Source organism: Hypanus sabinus, chromosome 2 (assembly GCF_030144855.1).
Source record: "Hypanus sabinus isolate sHypSab1 chromosome 2, sHypSab1.hap1, whole genome shotgun sequence".
Classification (NCBI taxonomy): Eukaryota; Metazoa; Chordata; class Chondrichthyes; order Myliobatiformes; family Dasyatidae; genus Hypanus; species Hypanus sabinus.
In genome coordinates this window covers 168156147-168172940 of record NC_082707.1, presented here as the reverse complement: position 1 = coordinate 168172940, position 16794 = coordinate 168156147, and the positions used below count along the sequence as shown (strand labels likewise).

General features: G+C 36.8%; 1 protein-coding gene across 7 annotated transcripts in view; it reads right to left on the bottom strand.

The window, feature by feature from the left end:
* LOC132386690 (ena/VASP-like protein) overlaps nt 1-16794 on the bottom strand; it is a 251111-nt gene that overhangs the window by 66855 nt on the left and 167462 nt on the right. For 6 of the 7 annotated variants that reach the window (XM_059959060.1, XM_059959050.1, XM_059959057.1 and 3 more), the window contains exon 3: nt 11191-11368. In XM_059959060.1, coding sequence (XP_059815043.1) covers nt 11191-11368 — 178 coding nt within the window. Of the gene's footprint in view, nt 1-6312; nt 6534-11190; nt 11369-16794 lie in introns of those variants that run through there. The other variant, XM_059959077.1, reaches the window with a different exon arrangement.

The following is a 16794-nucleotide window of genomic DNA, read 5'->3' as shown; positions in this document are numbered from 1 at the left end:
GAGATTCTTTTTCTAATTTTATAATCTCTTTTTCCAATTGATCTATTTCTATCATATATTCCTTCTTAATTTTAGAAGTATAACTTATTATCTGGCCTCTCAAATATGCTTTCATTGCATCCCACAATATAAATTTATCATCAACTGAATGTAAATTTGTGTCTAAAAAGAACTGAATCTGCTTTTTCATAAAATCACAAAAATCTTGACGTTTTAGTAGAATTGAATTAAATCTCCATCTATAAATTGATTCCTCTTTATCTATCATTATCATTGTCATTATTAAAGGAGAGTGATCAGACAATATTCTTGCTTTATATTCCACATTTTTCACTCTATCTTGAGTATTTGTTGATAATAGGAAAAAATCTATCCTTGAGTATGTTTTATGTCTATTTGAATAAAATGAATAATCCCTTTCTTTTGGATTGATTCTTCTCCATATATCAATCAAATTTAAATCTTTCATCAATGATAGAGTTAATTTTGCTACTTTTGATTTTGTAATAGCCTTTGTTGATCTATCTAAAACTGAGTATATTTGCTCCTTGTCACATCGACCTCTTTGACACTGAATTGCATAAACGAAAATGAAATGAATGGTTTGCAGAACACCTCCATTCAGAGCACAGAGGTATCTCTGAGCCTCCAATCATACTGACCTCTTGATATTTGGCCTCTTCCAATGAAGATCAATGTGCTCAAGAAAATATATTACACTCCTCTGGATTCAACACTCTCTTTAACAACAGTTGACATTTTACATTTCAGCAGAAACAAAGCATTCCTTTAATAATTATTCTAGTAGTCACATATTCACCACATTGATCATTTTCTCCCTTACACAATCCATTATTTCCCTCTTTCACCTTAAATTATCAACTGTCTTTTAAAAATACCTTACATCCTTTCAAAGATCATCCCTTTTGATCTTGTCTCCCCTCCCCCTTTTTAATGCAGCTTAAAATTTATTTATATTTAGCTTTTCTCATTTCTGATAAAAGGTTGTTAACCGAAAGCATCAATTCTATTTTCCTCTCTACATAAGCATTTGCAGAATGTTATGTTTTAAATAATTAAAATGATCGCTGCCCTGGTATGATAAGATGGACTCCTGATCTCGATCTGCTTCTTCTGACCTTGCATCTAAACCAAAACCAAGAAAACAAAATTAATTGTTATTTCTTCTTGGTTTATGTTAGCTTTTGAAACCACTCAGAAATTGTAACAGAGTAGACTTCATAAATGAATCTTGCATTATAAATTTTTTCCCTGAAGATCCATATATTACAACATTCTTTACTTCATCACAACTCATTAATAGTTTTCCTCATTGTAAGTAATTGTAGAAGTTGAAAAAACTTAAAAATTACAGAAATGCAGACTGTTTCACCTCAGGCACAGCAGAAAACATGGCTCTTTTTATACACAGTGAACCTTTAATGAGGATATACATCTTTATACTGTCATGCAAAAATATTCATATGACTTTGACTAATCACCAATTTATGAAAATTATTGTTTGATGTAGCCTAACAGTCTATGTGCAATATGTACTGTTACTCTAGGTCACCAACACCAAACACAACACAGAGTAAGAATGGTGGCAACATTGATTGTAGACTGCAGAGCTTCTACATAATGTTGATAACTGCTACAGGTCAAAGCTTATTGCTGGATACTGTATTGACAAAATGAGTTAATTTCATAAAATTGTTGGCATGCAATGTCATATATAATACTATGCTAAATTATACTTTCGATATATAATGGAATGAAATTCCCATTACATTAATGGAATTTCCTTCATGAGAATGGTGTGCTTCATGGCACAAGTACAGAATTGTCCTTCTTCCTCACATTGCAAAGTAGAATTTGTGGCTGAAACCTGAAGAACATAGCAGTCAATTTCAAATAAGATGGATAAGTATTAATAAGATCAACAAAGAAAATTAACCAATGCCTATTTACAGTAATGCACTTCACTAAATAGATCCATGGTTTCCTGATCAGATTAAATGTAATTTAGTATAATAAAAATGTACGATTATAATTTGAATTAACTACACAGGCAAAATAATTTCTGGAACCTAAACCAATAACTGAGAGACAGTAATATGTTCAAAAGATCAATTACTCAACAATGAAATGACAATACTGAATTTAAATGGTTCAATTCTATTCACATAAAGAACATTACAGAAAGGATGGTAGGATTAACTCAAACATCAATTCTCAAGTAATTACAAAACCTGCCATTATATTAATTTTCAGGATGCCAGCAGTTAACCTTTATATAATAAATTAATTCTGCTGTAAAGGAGATTGAGCATTCTAAAAATGAAAATATTGACAACACTCAGGAACAAATTCCATTCGGACAATGAGCAGTGTACATGAAAACATAAACTTGCAACCATCAGAAAGTCATCTCACCCAAAGTGCACAGGCAGTCCACCATAAGGCTTCCTCAAGTCACTTAAGTCAAATGGATCTATGTTGCTGGATGATTTCTTATGTGTGCTGATGTTAAGTTGATATTGACGATAAACATCAAATATATGAACCAGTTTTAACACCTAATCCTCTGGATGAAGTATATGATTAGAAAAATTGAAATATCAAATCAATGAACTGTCAGACATATACTGGATTAGCAAGATCAGGTATTTCCCAGTTCTGTCACCTTCTACATAGTTTATGTAGCAATTAGTATTGAACATTCGAAATTAGTATATCAGAGCAACAGAAATTATTTAAAATGCAAATCCTGTGTTAGTTACCTACAAAATATTCTGCAGAAAAGTACACGACTACAGTGGCAGGACCAGGAACAGAAGCAGTGACAGATGTACTCCCTGCTGAGCATGATGTGATCAGGTAGGGTTTGTATGCTATACTCCTGACATAATACATAGTATCTAATACTCTACCAAATGTCAAAGATAAGCCATCAATGTAACTGATACATTGCCAGAACAGAAACTCTAAGTATATTGTCAATAATTAAGTAGAAGCTATAAAAAAATCCAATATTCTTAATGGCTTACCTTAATCATGAAACAACAAGCTTTCTAATGGGGAATGCAATTATGGACTGTCAGCTATAGACACAAATTGCCTGAGCTTATTAAATTATTTCACTTAACAGTTAAAAAATCCAAATATTATCAAGTGACATTGCTTCAAATTCAGAGATCATCAACAAACTATGTATATTTATAATATTAAAAACACATCAGTTAGGCAACACCAAGTCTTTGTTATTAAACAGAAGTAACACCATGATGAACAAAGTTAAAACTACTCTTACAGATTATAGCTTGAATGTGCAGATAATTTCTAAAGCAGTGCTACTGTCATTAACTTAAAACATGTAGAATTTCTCAGGTCTCACTGAGGAATATTATACAATGGTGGTATGGTAATACAATTGTATTATGCAATGGCATGATAATTTCTCCGGGTTGTACACAATTACTGCATAAAGTGCGCAAAATAGTGCAGGCATTACAATAAATAATGAACAGGACAGTAGGGCAAGGAGTCAGTCCAGGCTCTGGGTATTGAGGAGTCTGATAGCTTGGGGGAAGAAACTGTTACATAGTCTGGTCATGAGAGCACGAATGCTTCGGAGCCTTTTCCCAGACGGCAGGAGGGAGAAGAGTTTGTATGAGGGGTGCGTGGGGTCCTCCATAATGCTGTTTGCTTTGCGGATGCAGCGTGTAGTGTAAATGTCAGTAATGGTGGGAAGAGACCCTGATGATCCTCTCAGCTGACCTCACTATCCACTGCAGGGTCTTGCGATCCGAGATGGTGCGACTTCCGAACCAGACAGTGTTGCAGCTGCTCAGGTTGCTCTCAATACAACCTCTGTAGAATATGATGAGGATGGGGTGGGGGGTGGGAGATGGACTTTCTTCAGCCTTCGCAGAAAGTAGAGACGTTGCTGGGCTTTCTTTGCTATGGAGCTGGTGTTGAGGGACCAGGTGAGATTCTCCACCAGGTGAATACCAAGAAATTTGGTGCTCTTAATGACCTCTACCGAGGAGCCGTCGATGTTCAGCAGAGAGCGGTCGCTCCATACCCTCCTGAAGTCAACAACCATCTCTTTTGTTTTGTTCACATTCAGAGACAGGTTGTTGGCTCTGCACCAGTCCGTTAGCTGCTGCATCTCCTCTCTGTAAGCTGATTCGTCGTTCTAGCTGATGAGACCCACCACGGTCATGTCATCGGCGAACTTGATGATGTGGTTCCATCTGTGTGTTGCAGCACAATGGTGGGTCTATAGTGTGAACAGCAGTGGACTGAGCACACAGCCCTGGGGAGCCCCCGTGCTCAGTGTGATGGTGTTGGAGATGCTGCCTCCAATCTGGACTGACTGAGGTCTCCCAGTCAGGAAGTCTAGGATCCAGTTGCAGAGGGAGGTGTTCAGGCCCAGTAGGCTTAGCTTTCCAGTCAGTTTCTGAGGGATGATTGTGAATGCTGAACTGAAGTCTATGAACAGCATTCCAACGTATGTGTCTTTTTTGTCCAGGTGGTTTAGGGCCAGGTGGAGGGTGATGGCAATGGCATCATCTGTTGAGCGGTTGGGACGGTACGCAAACTGCAGGGGGTCCAGTGAGGGGGGCAGCAGGGTCTTGATATACCTCATGATGAGCCTCTCGAAACACTTCATGATGATGGATGTGAGTGCAACGGGACGGTAATCATTTAGGCAGGACACTGAAGATTTCTTCGGCACAGGGAGGATGGTGGCGGCCTTGAAGCACGTTGGAACGGTGGCGCTGCTCAGTGAGATGTTGAAGATGTCAGTGAGAACATCTGCTAGCTGGTCTGCACATCCTCTGAGCACTCTACTAGGAATGTTGTCTAGTCCAGCAGCCTTCTGTGGGTTGACCCTGCACAGGGTTCTTCTCTCATCAACCATGGTAAGACACAGCACTTGGTCATTTGTAGGAGGAATGGATTTCCTCGCCGCCACGTCATTTTCCGCCTCAAAGCGAGCATAGAAGTTATTCAGCGCATCTGGGAGTGAGGCATCACCTGTACAGTCAGGTGATGTTATCATGTAATAGGTGATGTCCTGGATGCCTTCCACATGCGCTGCGTGTTGCCGCTGTCCTGGAAGTGGCTGTGGATTCGCTGAGCGTGTGCACACTTTGCCTCACTGATGGCCAGGGACAGTTTTGCCCTTGCTATTGTTAGGGCTGCCTTGTCGCCTGTTCTGAAGGAGATACTTGTTGCTTGGTTGCTTGTCTGTCCTATTAAATGCAGTGTTTCATTAATTCTATTAAGTATCTTGGATTTACTGTGTATGCCCTCAAGAAAACGAATCACAGGATTGTAGATGGTGACATATACAGTATTTACATTGATAATAAATTTAACTTGCACATTGAATTTTGAATAGTTAAGATTTTTCAAATACTGATTGCTACTTCATACTTAACTAATCTAAACTACAAAACAAGTTTAAGTTAACAATGTATTAACCTAAGTCTCAAACTTAGTATTCCTTGTCATGCTGAAACTTTCTGGCCAGGCAAGATCCTTCAACAAGCAGTGTTGAAGACTCAGTTTTCACGTGTGAGTCATGGTTCATTTAGAAACCTGTTCTAGTAAACATATGGTAAAACCTCATGAGTTTTACAATTTTCACATTAGCTTTAGGATGTAAACTTTAAAAATTTTTTTTTTTTAAATTTCAGCACATAATGAAATCAAATTAGATCAGTGCATTCTCAGGTATGTTCCAAGATCTAGATTGGTGAAGTAGTATTTAAATTAATCAAAGAAAAGGTCTCTATAAATCCAGTTTGAAATTCATGAATCATTTACTTCACCTTCATCTGAACCAAGGAGCACTGTAACTATTTTTGGCCTTCATGCCACTATTAATTCTTGATACTGAATTTGGTAATATACATGGTGAACATTCACACAAAATTGTGTCAAAAGTCTAAGTCTCTGAAGATACATCAATTTTAATGATGACTGCCCATAGCAATACAATTTATTGATATTCATTGCTAATCCGATTTTCAAAATTATTTCTAACAAATGACACATGCAATTCAGCAATCAACAGGGTAACAAAGAAGTTATTTCACACATAAATGATTTTGGATTCCTTTCACCACAAAATAACATTTTATAAACCAGTAACTTATTCAATAACTAGAAAAACCAATCCCAAATTTTCTAAACTTTACATTTATAAGACAACACTTGTTTAAATTATGTCAATTTCATCAATATATCTCCCTTACTCTGCCAGATTATTTTTGCTTTGTAGAAGACTTCACTTACTATGTAAGGTAATAGTCATCCGACTAACCCTCCGACTGTGGTCCTTCTGAGCTTGTTGAACTGGCGTTTTCTGCGATAAGCTTTGTCTTTGATTTTCAATATTAACAGAACGTTTCTTTTTGAACAAGTTTGTTTCTTTCATTCTGATCACTTCTTATTTAGAGTCATAAAACATAAAAACTGAAGTTGAATCCACAAGGAACTAACTACACTGGAAGCATAACATTAAGCATAGGCAGAAAAATCCCATGGTTAGCAGACTCCTTCTCAACTCCTCTACTTAGAGGAAAATGACTCAGAATGGCTTCATTACAGCTAAGGATCATAAAGCTGTTTGGATATTTTAGAACAGCATCCTTCCAATCAAATTGTCAGTGACGAGAGAAGCTGACATCAATCCTTATGAGCCATATATGTATTATACGGGGCAGTTTGCAGATGGTAAGAAACTGGAGAAGGGGCTTACAAGTCAGGTCCTGTTCAAGAAGCATCAACGTCGCATGTCGCTTGTCAGGATAAAATGTGGCGGAGTTCAAAAGTCAAACACTTAAGTAAAGAAAATATATGACAAATTTTTGGGTGTGAAAGAATTTAAATGTGAGTGTAGAAAAATAGACAAGAAATAATGTCATAAAGCAGCACATCCAGGACAAAGGCAAGTTATTTAAACTTTTGATACATAATGCATAACCTGTAAATATCAGGTCATTCTTACTCAAACGAGAACATTACACCCATGCTGCTCTCAGTTATGTACTGCTGGTATTTTATGGCAAAGCTAGTTCAAATTCTGAGAGCAGAATTCCTCTTCAAAACTTTACAGTTGACAATTGTTAATTCCTGCAACAGTACAGTGATGGATAAATAGGATGGTATCAGTTACAGAATGGCTAACAGAGTTTTGGAGAGTATCAAGTTCCTACTCAAAATGTGCCTCAATTGCCACTTCATTACTTGGCCTGCCTTGTTCGCTAAGAGGAGGTCCAGTATTGCTCCTTTCCAAGTAGGTTCCTCTATATATTGTGAGGAAAATGTCTTGGACAAATTCTGCAAAAATTCCATACTTTGTGCTCTGGGTGGCCCAGTAGATACTGAGAAAATTGAAATCTCCCACTAGCACTATCCTACTTTTCTCACAGCTACATCCAATTTCTTGACATATCTGCTCCTCATGTTCCCACTGACTAGTAGGCAGGGATCTATATTATAGCCCTACCAAAGAGACCATCCCCTTCTTATTTCTGAGTCCTAGCCAAATGACCCTGTTAGATAATCCCTCAAGAATATTGCCTCGAAACACTGCTCCAATGTTCTCTTGTGTCAAACAAAATAGCACCCTCTGTACTCTTTAACATAAGATTGTGAAAATGCTAGAAATATTGAGCAACACACACAAAATGATTTCCACCAGCACTCTGTGTGTTTTACCCCCTCTACTCTTACCTGTCCCTCTGTCACACCTAAAGCACCAGAATGCCAGAAGATTTGAGTCAGTCCTGTCCTCCTCTCAGCCACATTTGTGTTATGGCCAGAATATCCCAGTCCCTAGAGACAACCCATGCCCTCAGTTCATCTACTTTACCTGTTAAGCTACATGCATTGAACAAAATGCAATTTAAAGCAGCAGTCCTATCTGCCCTTTTAACAATAATCATGTCCCTGTCTTCTCATTGACTTTGCTCTCTCGAGTCCCACCACTCTGCCAATCTAACTTAATCCCTTCTTGGTGGCAAAAGCAAATTTCCACCCTTGGATATAGGTTATCCTCCAGGTTAAATGCAACCCATTCCTCTTGCACAGATCACCTCTACACCAGAAGAGATCCCAATGATCTAAGAACCTGAACCTCCGTCCTCTGCAGATACATTAATGGTTGGATTACCTGTGTTACAATCACATACAATTTAATTAGTGACTTTAATCATTTTGATACTGTGCCAGGAGCAGAAATATAGTCGAAGGAACTTTTACAATGTGTTTTGAGTAACAAGGTAGCACTGACTTTGTGACTCAACCACACATTCAAACACCTGGGAGTAAAAAAGAAAGTTGGAGGTAAGATTGAGCTTTACAAGGGCAGAACAATAAAAAAAAACTTTTGACAGTGATAAGGAAGATTCTAAGGACAAATGACTTTAAGAAGGGAGAATGTTTCACATGTTGGCCAGCAAAGAAAGATACTCAATGAGAGTGATCTGGAAGTCAGATTCATGGACCACACAATTCCTTTAGGATGTAAGATTATCAAATGAAAACAAAATAAAACTGAAAATACTTTGCATCTTTTAATGTCTTTTAAGGGGTTGCACATCCACTGTTTAACCATTAGATGGCAGTGAATCATGACTGGCAAAGGACGGAAGAGTTATTAATAGAATGGGCAGAACTTTAATAGCTTGTATGGGATTAACTACTCATCATCCCTAGCAAGCTGGTTTACTTAACCACTGAAGCTGAAAAATCTGAAGTTCAAATAAGACAGCATAAGCATAAAGTGATATATTATTGTTTTTTTTTGTTTGAAGTATTCTTTTTATTTGCACTCTTCAGTTACAGTTTAACAATTTACCATAATAGAATATACTGTACCTTCTCCATTGACTCTGAATATTGGAAAATGCTTGTTTTTTTCCCCAGCTAAGAACTGAAATCTGTTTTTCCTTTATAACTGATGAGAATAGGCTGAGCATTGTAACAAGTGACCTTGCCCCATCTTCCTGCATGCATTTTCTACATGTATGTCCAAAAATGCATATTTTGAAAATAAGCAGCCTGTGACAAAAGTCCCAAACAGCTAGGGAGTGCCTCAGAAAATTGTGCGCTAACAATTATGCTTGTAGCTAAGCATTGATAAAATATCTTAATTTCAGTGAATGAAGATATTTCAACTATCATTATATGCTCTTATTTTAAGATGATGAGTTGTTACTTTATAGTGCTGAAATGCATCTTAATGATTTATGTCAGCTATTTGAAACTTTTATTAATTTATTTAATTGCTTACTGTTAACAACCCTACTCAAATTCTAAATTAAAATGAAGATATATTTTGGAATATAAATCAGTTTGTTTGTATATGATATACAGAGTAGATTGACGAAGAAAATAAATCATTAGTAAAATATTACAATAATTCTTTTAATGGCACTTAGCACTGTGAAATCCCAAAAGAGTCATTATGTATTTAAACTAGACTTGGATAAAGTCGTAGGAGCAAAGCATTCTTTACTTGTCAGATCTTCAAACAAAAACATGGATCTTGGTCTTAAATCTTAGCACAATGTTTTTGCTTAAGATGTTCTGAGATGACTGGTCCACAATTGTTCTCTTCCTTTTTGAGGAAACACTAAATTTGAACTCAACTTTTCTCTTTAGCTTTGAAGATTTTATCCCTTTTTCATTTCCAACTTTCAAAAAAAGGTTTAAAATTTTACTAATTTTCCTTATTAGGTAAAGTATTCCACCTTTCATGTTAAGAGCCATGCTTGAGGTAATTTGTTTCCACCTGCGACAAAATTTCTAATTAAAAATAAGCGTGTAAAACCAAAAGCTTCTAGAAGCAAAAGCAATCTTTACTCTCATATAAACATTTCACTTGATATAACATTGTTTGAAGTACAGTGATCCACTTTCAATACAAAAGCCATCTCATAGTCTAAGTTATTGGAGATAATGCTGCCTATGCTCTTACTCAAGACGTGCAAATACCACTGTTATAGTTTTAGAGGAAATATGCCCTACTTCATACTTTGAAGATCCACCATGTAACTGATTTTTTTAAAATTTAAGAAGTGGTTACAAATGAAATGGTTTAGCTAGCCACTGGGTGGAGGGGGGAATTGAATCTTGAGTTTATGTAAAAATTGATGCACACAAACAAATGCATGTACACAGAGAATTGTGCCAATTGAATTTTTGCATCTGCTCATATTAATTGAAGTTGCATTGACAGCATTAGTAAACTGGAAGCTTGCATTCGATGATTTTAACAGGATTTACAATTGCAATAATAAAAACCTTGTGAAATAAGGAGAACCAAATCAGCAAAAGAAAACAAATATATCTACTTTCAAAATTCCATGCAACACAATGATTCTAAAAAAACAAATTTCATCAGCAATGATTTATTTCCCAGAGCATTTAGTCCTATCACAGTCCAACCAGTTCAAAAGATTGCTTAAGTTCAGAGAAGAAATAATGCCCATTACAAATTGGACTTTGTAATTTAAACAACTGTTTATCCTCCAAAATCAAATTAATTGCCATCATGATTTCCACTTAACATTGAGAATGCTTTAAAATTCCCTTTTTTAACTCAGACATTTAAGATCATTTGCAATATGATTTCTCATGTGTTAATGAGGAAATGGAACCCCAATGGTTTTGTATATTTGAATTATTTCTATTACTGTAAATTATTTTACTCACTCATAAATTAAACAGTTTCAAATAATCAAACTGCACTCAGCAATCTTAATTGTATCAATAATTTTATTTACAATGAGTTAATAAAATAAAAAAAGTGTTTAAGATGCTGCCCTAATTGCTTTGGCTCATGACTCATATGATATTTGCTGAGATGCAAATACTTGTCTCATCAAGCACACTTCTGGCTACAATGGGTGTACAGATGTCCAAATGTAACCAGAGTACGAATCCTTAATGTCCTCCTTTCAATAATTCCAATGTTAAATGCACAGCTTTTACAGAATACATGCAGCTACCAGAGACAATGTTGAAAGCACACATGCTGAGGTAGCTAAAAATAGCCAGGGTTTTAAAGCTTCTGTAAGATCTGCAGTTTATACACAACAACAACAGTAGATGGCACTCGAAGCAACATGTACGTCTTTGTAAAACAGAGCAAATGGTACATACCTCCATCTTGTGCGCTTAGCACATTCAAAGCATATGCCATTGCGTTTGAAAAGGCTGTGGCTTCTTCCTTGCTTGCAAAATTCAACCCGTATACCTGTCGGGCATCACGCCATTGGTGGAATGTAGGTGTAGCTTGATTATATTTCAGTCCCTTGACGATAGAATAATTTATGACAACCTACAAACAAATGCAAATTATATCTTAAGAACTGTATCTGTCTTGAGATTGTAATTATGAGCCTTTATTTAATTAAAATAACGGTAATGGTGAAAATAAGCACAAGTTGTAAATTCAGCATTTGGTATTCTGAAATACACTCCATCAATAGAATGGGCCAAATTCAATTATTGTGGCTGGTAGTTCCTAGTGTAGCTGCTCTCACACAAGTCCTGGACTTATGTAGGTCCGTTGTTAAGTCTGGAACATGCTGGTACATATGGTATGCTGATACTGTTTTGTGAGATGGGAGAATCTTTTCTTGGTGGGATTTACCAGTATTAAAATAGAGAATCTGGCACTCTAATCATTTTCGGAGAACTCATTCAGAGCACTGAAAATTTTTGGCCTGGGGATTAGGAGAAAATGGTTTTATTAATTTATTTAGTTATTTTATCTTGTGTTTTAATTGTTTTTGATCTTGCTGGATTTTATTATTTATAGTCATTCCGAATGCTTTCAAATAAATGGAGCATTGGAGACAGTTAAAAATTCTGAAACAGCCTCACAGGTTTTGCCTCCTCTCGTCAAAAGCAGCCAGGGTTTTGCAGGTTTGGGAGGATAGACTCAGCAGTTCATCACCAAGGACTACAGGCCCCGGAGACCACACTATATCTTGCTAAATGCCAAACAGTTATAATGTTCAGTCCACTGCATCAGGTCCAGGTAAATTGGAACAAGCTAGATCCTGTATAATTCCAATGCAGTGTACAATGCTCTGCACTAAGGTTAAAGTATGTATACTGACTGGACTGAAGAGATAGCTCATTGCCCTTCTTCAATATTGTTGCAAATCTCTATATCTCTAAGAGAGGATTTAATTAATGTTTAATGTATTATTGGAAAGGCAGGACTTCTGAAAACAAAGAACAACCTCAGGACAACACTGTACAGTTAACTAAGATTCTTATTCCCAAGTCACCTGAATAGCAATTGAACCCTTAATTTTTACTCTGAAGCAAGAATGCTATAAATTATGACTCACACAAGACTTACAAATGCATACTCACATTTTATACAGATATAGCATTAGAAGTAATGTTAAGAGTAACAGAATACATATTTATCATATAATACCATATTCAAACAATCAGAAGAATGTCAAGGTTATTAAAATAAAAATAATTCCATGATGAGTACCTGTGATATTGTATATCCATTCATTGACAGCTATACAGGAGTATTAATTTGGATGTTGTGTTGTGCATAATAATATATTTCATCAAGGAAATACCCAAGATAGAGGAATAGAGTGTTTCCAAACATGCCATTGCATGACCTACAGTGTGCAAGGTTTAGGAGAAGCCAGTGATGAGGGAAAAGGGTTATGGATCTTGAGGGATGTCTGGCTGAAGTCAGATATTAGTGTGGTGAACTACATATACCTGTCTGGACACGCCCCCTGCTGACTGCTCCTGTGGCTCCTCCCACAGACCCCGGTATAAAGGCGATTGAGGCCTGAGCCCGGCCTCTCAGTCTCCAGGATGTAGTACGGTGGTCACTCACAGCTTGTTCCTTCTTCAAGTCAATAAAAGCTGATATCTTGCCTTTATGTCTCAGAGTGAGTTATTGATGGTGCATCAATTAGCAAGTGATGTGTCAGAGCACTGCAATTGGCACATAGTAGGAGGGGTGAAACTGGCACTGGGATTGGTTAATGCAGTCTAGGTGTTGGGAAAGAGTCACTACCTTAAGAATCACTACCTTAAGTCAGAGGGGACCAAAGGAAAGTGCAGCAGGAAAAGACACAGAGATACTCAAGATGGACCTATTGAAATTGAGCAGTTCTAGATCAAGCAAGGCAATTAAAGCTTGGTTGGTCAGAATTTGTCCAATAGTAAGTGTATTTCATAACCCTGTGACCTAATTTTTCCCAGTAATGGTCTGATTTTGTATTGCCTATATCTGGGACAAACCAGGCCACGGATGAGTCTCTCTAGTCCAGCTTCTTGAACAAGTGGATAGGCCTGTAGGCAATAAGCAATACATGAAAAAGATAGGGGGTAGCATGTTTGATGTAGCACCAACATCATTATGGTCCACACAAAATTATGGATTTTATACACTTAGCAGTGAAAAGTGGCTGCCCTACAGACCTCACCAAACTTCATCTTGCCAGACCCGTTCCATGAGTACTGTTGACAGTGTTCCTCACTGTATGTTTCTAAAGTTGACAAGTCAAAAATTAAATAATATTGATGGGTGTCAAAGCTCCCAGAGAGAGTTCCATTAAGAATGCTCATGAAATTGTAACACTTTCAATTCCATGATGGAATAATACTTCCCAAAGATTTTCTGCTAAATTAGTTCCTTATTTCAACAGCAGAGCAGAAATGTTATTAAAACAAAATTAATTAAAAGCAGAACTGCATATTTAAATATAATTAAATAACAGCTGAACTGTCAGAAGACTGTATTCTAAGCATAGAGTGCAGGCTATATTTGAAAGAAGAACAAGCTTATGGTTAGTTTGAAAGTGATTAGCAATCTGACAACAATGCTGGGAATTAAGGTGTCTTCAACTTAGTTTCTTGAATCTCTTTAGTCTCTTCAATACATAACACACTCCTAAGGAAATTTATAAATTTGTGCTCAACAAAAAAGGTTAACTATGAAATAATTGTATTATTGATAATACAGTCTGTTACTAAAAACAAATCAATGGAAAAGGAAATATTTTGGCAGCAATGGACCAAGTAAAATGAAAATAAGGTAGAAATTGGCAGCAAAATTAATAAAACATGGTCCACTAATGACTCCTCTATTGCTGGATTTTTCTGTTAACCTCAGAGATCAGGTTAGCCACCACTATCTACCGCAAGCCCTGGGAATCCTTCAGTTATTTTAAACATAAATGTTTCCACAACACCTCTATTTCCTTCTGACAGATCTACAGTATCTCCATCATATCTACTTCCATGGTTTTTCTTTTTAATTAACTATAGCCTTCCCTCTACTATAGATGACATTGCTCTCAATAGATTACACCTCAACAATGTCTTGCACCTATGCTTTCACCTGATCTTCTTCCAGCCCAAGGATAGCAGTCTCCTTAATATTGCACCAGCTTCTACATTCACCAGATCTTACTTTAAAATTTATATCCCACAGTCATAGAGTTTAGAACAGTACAACACTTTAATCACTTTAACAGTACAACACAGTGCTGACACTTTAATCAATCTAACCCTTCCCTCCTACAAAGCCCTTTGTTTTTCTTTTATCCATGTGCCCATCTAAGAGTTTCTTAAATGTCCCTAATGTATCTGCCTCTACCACCACCTCTGACAGCACATTCCATGCACCTACCATTCTATGTGTAAAAAACCTACCTCTGATATCCTCCCATACATTTCTCCAAATTCCTTACAGTTATACCCCTTCACATTATTACCACTTCACTATTTCTACCCTGGGAAAATGCCTCTGGCTGTCCATTCTATCTTTGCTTCTTATCACCATGCACAACTCTATCAGGTCATCTTTTATCTTCCTTTGCTCCAAAGAGAAAACCCTAACTCATTCAACCTATCCTCATAAGACGTGGTCTCCAAGCAGAACCCTGGTAATTTCCCTCTAAACCTTCTTTAAAGCCTCACCATCCTTCATATAATGAGGCAACCAGAACTGAACACAATATTGCAAGCGTGGTCTGACCAGAGGTTTACAGAGCTGCAACATACCTCACGGCTCTTGAGTACAAACCCCTGACTAATGAAAGCCAAAATACTATACACTTTCTTAACCAACCTGTGCGGCAACTTTGAGGTTTCTATGGACGTGGACCCCAAGATCCCCTTGTTCCTTCACACTGTTGAATTCTGCCATTAACTTGTACCCTGCCTTTAAGTTCAACCTTCCAAAGTGAATCACTTCACACTTCTCTGGATTGAACTCCGTCTACCACTTCTTAGCCCAGTTTTGTCTTCTATTAATGTTTCCTTTACACTTACAATAATGTTCTATACTACCCATAACACCACTAACCTCCGAACTTAGTAACCCACCTTCCCCCTTTCTCATCCAAGTCATTTATTAAAATCTCAAAGAGCAGGGGTCCTGCAGAACACCACTGGTCACTGACCTCCATGCAGAATGTGCTCTATTACCACCCTCCATCTTCTGTGGGCAAGGCAATTCTGAACCTATGCAGCCGAGTCTCCCTGGTTCCCATGCCTCCTTATTTTCTGAATGGGCCTACCATAGGAAAATTGTCAAATGTCTTAACAAAATCCATATACACCAAATCCACTGCTCTGCCATCATTGATATGTTTTGTCACTTCTTCATGATCTGTCCCTCACAAAGCTATGTTGGCTGTTTCAAATCAAACTATGCTTCCCCAAATGCTTACAAATCTTGTCTCTAAGAATCCACTTTTTTAGGCCAATGTGGATAGGTTCAGCAGATTTTCTTCCCGAGAGAGTATGCTATAGATGATATGGTATGACAGTGTGGTAATTTCACAGTCATTACTACTGATAATAGTATATTCATCCTATAAGTTTGGCTTTTAACTCAAATCTCTGGATAAATGTGCAGGCCTCCTGATAACTATTCCTGTAATAGAATCATTGTGGTAGCATAACCAACAAAGGAGTCCCATTAAGTGAAAATAGTTTTGCTTCTTTTCTGAGCATTTAAAAAAAATACATTGCATGGATGATTTAATACGCCTTTTATATTATAACTTATTATATTAATCATCCATGGAAATCTGATAATCTAATAGCAAAAGTGCTTAAATATATTCACAGCATGACATGCTATCTACCAACCAACAACCCAGTTATTCGTAGAAGTCATGCAAATAGCTGCCAGCTTTCTCAGTGTTAAAATATTTTATGCTGTCGATTTCTGCTTTTTTAAATGGTGCTTTCACGACTTACCAATGGTCAAAATGGGATCCATCTGAACTGCTGTTCATAGCCAATTCCCAATTGCAGCCCTTTCCCAAAGTTTCTACTTTTAAATAATCCTGAATGATTTCCTGTACTCCCTGAGGCTGCTTACATTGTAGAATTGTACAAGTACCCCACTCATATTTACACAACCAATAACATGATTAGTTGTTTACATTTGTGTTTAATGCAAATATTAATGCACCCTCAATTTGTTTAAAGGTTTTTAATACATAAATATTTATCACTTATGGCATAGATTATGGTTGTCATGGTCAACATTATCATAAAAGATTTCTCCTAGGGTAGATGTAAATCTAGAACGTATTCATTCTATTTGCAACAGAGAGAGCATCAAAGGGAGGGCAAAGTATAAAATAAAAGGTTTTATTTTTGCCTCAGGTGGATGTGTTTTGGATATCCATTATGTTTCATTAATCATGTCCAGCTATAAAATGGTAATCCGGAAGGCTAACTGTTTAAGAG